Source organism: Lactuca saligna, chromosome 4, assembly GCF_052625555.1.
Source record: "Lactuca saligna cultivar CGN05327 chromosome 4, ASM5262555v1, whole genome shotgun sequence".
NCBI lineage: Eukaryota > Viridiplantae > Streptophyta > Magnoliopsida > Asterales > Asteraceae > Lactuca > Lactuca saligna.
In genome coordinates, this window is record NC_136420.1 from 268049681 (window position 1) to 268053346 (window position 3666).

At 35.4% G+C, this 3666-nt stretch overlaps 2 protein-coding genes across 2 annotated transcripts; both read right to left on the reverse strand.

The window, feature by feature from the left end:
- Positions 1-252: 252 nt before the first annotated feature.
- On the reverse strand, positions 253-940 carry LOC145039126 (uncharacterized). Its single transcript, XM_078987244.1, has one exon. The coding sequence runs from the start codon at positions 868-870 to the stop codon at positions 490-492; it is 381 nt and encodes a 126-aa protein (XP_078843370.1). The 5' UTR covers positions 871-940; the 3' UTR covers positions 253-489.
- A 1656-nt stretch (positions 941-2596) lies between these two features.
- Positions 2597-3234, reverse strand: LOC145040631 (uncharacterized). The gene is made up of 2 exons (XM_078988540.1): positions 3135-3234; positions 2597-3060 (listed from the first exon to the last, which is right to left on the reverse strand). The coding sequence occupies exons 1-2, from the start codon at positions 3232-3234 to the stop codon at positions 2597-2599; spliced, it is 564 nt and encodes a 187-aa protein (XP_078844666.1).
- Positions 3235-3666: the final 432 nt, after the last annotated feature.

The following is a 3666-nucleotide window of genomic DNA, read 5'->3' on the forward strand; positions in this document are numbered from 1 at the left end:
CGGCAACAACCGCAAAATCATAATTCCGGCGGCAAAAGGCATGCTACACCGTGAAACTTTAATGAACCAAATATTTTAGAGTTTTTTCATTACTTTTTTTTATTAGTTTTTATGTGATGAAATGTACTATTATCAAACGTTTGCTTCCAAGTTTCCTAAATTTATCATACATTAGTTGATACGATTTGATAAATAACAGGGACTCATTATCCATACGTAACATTAATTTGATTTTCCAAACAAAAAAGTCAATAAAAAGTAAGACGAACTCATTTATTCATTTTCTTGATACATATGCATTGAACGAGTCATGTGTAAGTAAGTAAGCACATACCATTCAAATAATAAATCTTCTGCCACCAAACATCTCAAATATAATAGAAACAACAACGAAACGAACCACCAAAATAACAGAGAGCAACAATCAAAGATGTCAAAATCAAGTTATAACAAGAATAGAAGAATAAATTAGAATGTATCTCATCTTCTTTACATCAATGTAACAGCAAGGAACGATCCCGCAACCGCAGTCCCAGCAATGACAGCTCTGTTGACCCACCCATCTGCAAAAGATCCACTCGGAAGATCGGCGGTGGGTCCTCCGGGCCCCGGTGAAGGAGCTGAAGAAGGACTCGGAGGAAGAGCACTTGGTGCAAGCGATATTGAAGGGGATGGAGATGGAGTTGCAGCTTCAGGAGCTGGAGCAGGTGCCAGAACTGGTGCCGGGGAGGGAGTTGGGGGTGCAACCGCCGGGGTAGGGCTGGCGGTGGGTGAGACAGTTGGGGCGGCGACTGGGGCTTGGGCTATGCATGAGGTGGCGAAAAGAGCCAATAACAAGAATACTGATCGGGACAATGTAGCGGAAGCCATCTTGCTGATTTGAGAAAGAGAGATAGAGAGCTAGAGAAAGATAGATGGTTGAAGATGATTAGAAAAGCTAAAGAACATGAATATTTATATACAAGAGAGATGAAAGAAAAAAAGACAAACCTACCAAATTCTTTGAATTTTTTAGAGGTGTTATTCTTCAATTGAAGGTGTCCCTCAACACAACGACTTTTGAAAAAATTATAGCTAATTGTGTAAAAAATAGATTTAATGAGTCGACTATTGAGAAATATATTATTTAACACGTTAATTAAACATATTATATTTAAACGTCAATTATTTGTGTAATTATTTATTCCGGTTTATAATCACCATTATTACAAAATGGGTTGACAACCTCCTGGCCTGAGTGCATGTGGAGAAAGGTGTAATACCCTGTCACGACATTTTATATAGTAGAAGCTGGCGGAACATGGGACTAAATATGAAATGCAACCCATAAAGTATGTTCTAAAAACTAAAAGGATAAATATTAACTGTTATGATTTTCGGAAATAATATCCTTTCATATAATAATATTCATCTATCAAAATGTTATTATGTTATTGATATAGAATATATTTTTATGTATTTGAAACGGATATTTCAACTACTAGCAAATACGTGCATGAAAGCTACGTCTCAACAGTGACAGCGATATTGTGATGTTTTTTTCTTTTATTTTTTTTATTTGTAGACATTGTAAATAATATTTTAAATTCTTCATGTTATTTAAAATACAATTACATATATAGAGAGAGAGAGGTTGATATTCCGAAAAAAACAGTGATATTGAGATTCAAACCTTAACCACATATTTCTAATTTGGGGCTCTAAAGCTCCGGCGTACAGTGTGACGAGAAGTTATAATCATTAATGATTATTTAGTGTCGTGCGTTTCTTTTTCACCCGCACCTTTCCCACCGTTACACCCGCCACCGTCACCACCACTATCATCACCATCACCTGTGCCACCCATTCCTTTGATATGAACCTAATTAATTAAGACCGTAAAACCACTTTTTATGTTAAAATATTCAAATGTTTGTAAAAAATATAATATGTATAATATTCTAATATTATATGTTTTAAAAATATTTTAAAGTAAAATGTATATATACTTTTTTTTATAATAAGCTTTATAGAGTTTTTCGTAGAGATGAATTTCTATGATTTAAGGATGCCTACGTAATGCAAAGTCGTCGATTTTGATTAACGGAAGCTCTACCGATCAGATGAATTCAAGATTAGACGTGGGCTAAGACAAGGAGACCTTTTATCGCTTTTTTTATTTATCAAGACGTGGAAAGGGTTACATGTCGTTTTAGACGATGCAATGGAAGTGGAATATTTTTGTGGTTTTCAAACTGGGGTAAATTAGCATTTGTCGCATTTGTTTTATGTTTACGATGCGATATTTTTGGGTGATTGGCGAAGAGAGAATATAATTAGGTGCTGTTTGTTTTTCTGAAGCCAAAACGTCTGCAGTGTGCGGACCACATCTGCAAGCCTCTGCAGCAGAAGAGGTGGACCAAACATCTGCAGTCTGCAATAAGAAGACTGTTTGTTTTTTAACGTCTGCAGGCTACTGAAATAAACTGAATTTTAAATAAAATGAGTTTACAAACTTAAAAAGATTTCTCAACACCAAAATTTTAATAAAAAAAAGTCATATAACATTGGAAATAAAATTCATGCAATAACAATTTCATTTAAAACAATAACAATTTCAATCTATATTGTGCATCAACTGATCAGCAATTTCATCTCGTAACTGTGTCATATATTCACGGTCTGCTGCAGTACCATTTGTTGGAATCTCATCTTCATCATCATTAAAGGTCCCATTGTTATTTCGAAACGAGACATTGGGTTCATCGTATCGTGCGAAATACTCATCACTCAGTCTTTCTCTCCTTATAAAATTATGAAGCGCGAAACATGCCATGGCAATGTTTCTTTGTGTCACAAACGGGAATGGTGTCATCCTCTTCAATATAGGGAAACGTGCTTTCAAAACACCAAAAGTACGCTCAATGACATTCCGAAGTTTTGCATGTCCATGGTTAAATTTTTCTTTATTGGTCAATGCACGTCTTTTACGAAAATCTCCAAGCCAATACCTCACATTACGATAAGGGGCCATAAATCCTCGAGTGTGTGCACACACAGCATCACAAAGATAATATTTGTCTGTAAAAAATGCAAAACACTAATCAATTTTGAAACTAAGATTAAAAAAATTTATAAAAAAAACAAAAAATTACCTGGTGGTGGAAATGGGAATGAAGCTTGTGGATCAGCTGATAAAATTCTAGAGTCATGCGCTACCCCTTCCCACCCAGCCACAACAAATGTAAAAATCATATTGAAATCACAAATTGCCAATACAATTTGGTAGCAATCTCCCTTTCCTCTGCTTCTATATAAGTCTTGTTTCTTGGCAGGAACAACAGCATGTATCAAAGTGCCATCAAGTGCACCAACCGCTCATTTGAAAATTCGTCGTAGCCTCCTATTATGTCCTGGAATGTTTGGATTTGGATTAAAAGAAGTTGGTACTATAACATCTTGTGTGAAAAACATCATTTTTTCCAACACTTCATCAAAAAATTTATGAATTGTTTGCTTCGAGTGTTGAAATCTCCGCTTGATAATCACGTAACGTTGATTATGGCCGATCATCATAAAAAACATAGCCATCTTTTCCTCAACCGATACATGTTTCCTGTCCTTTAATGAGTAATGTGCTCTAAAATGAGCACATAGTCGTACAAATGACTCGCGAGACATGCGTAA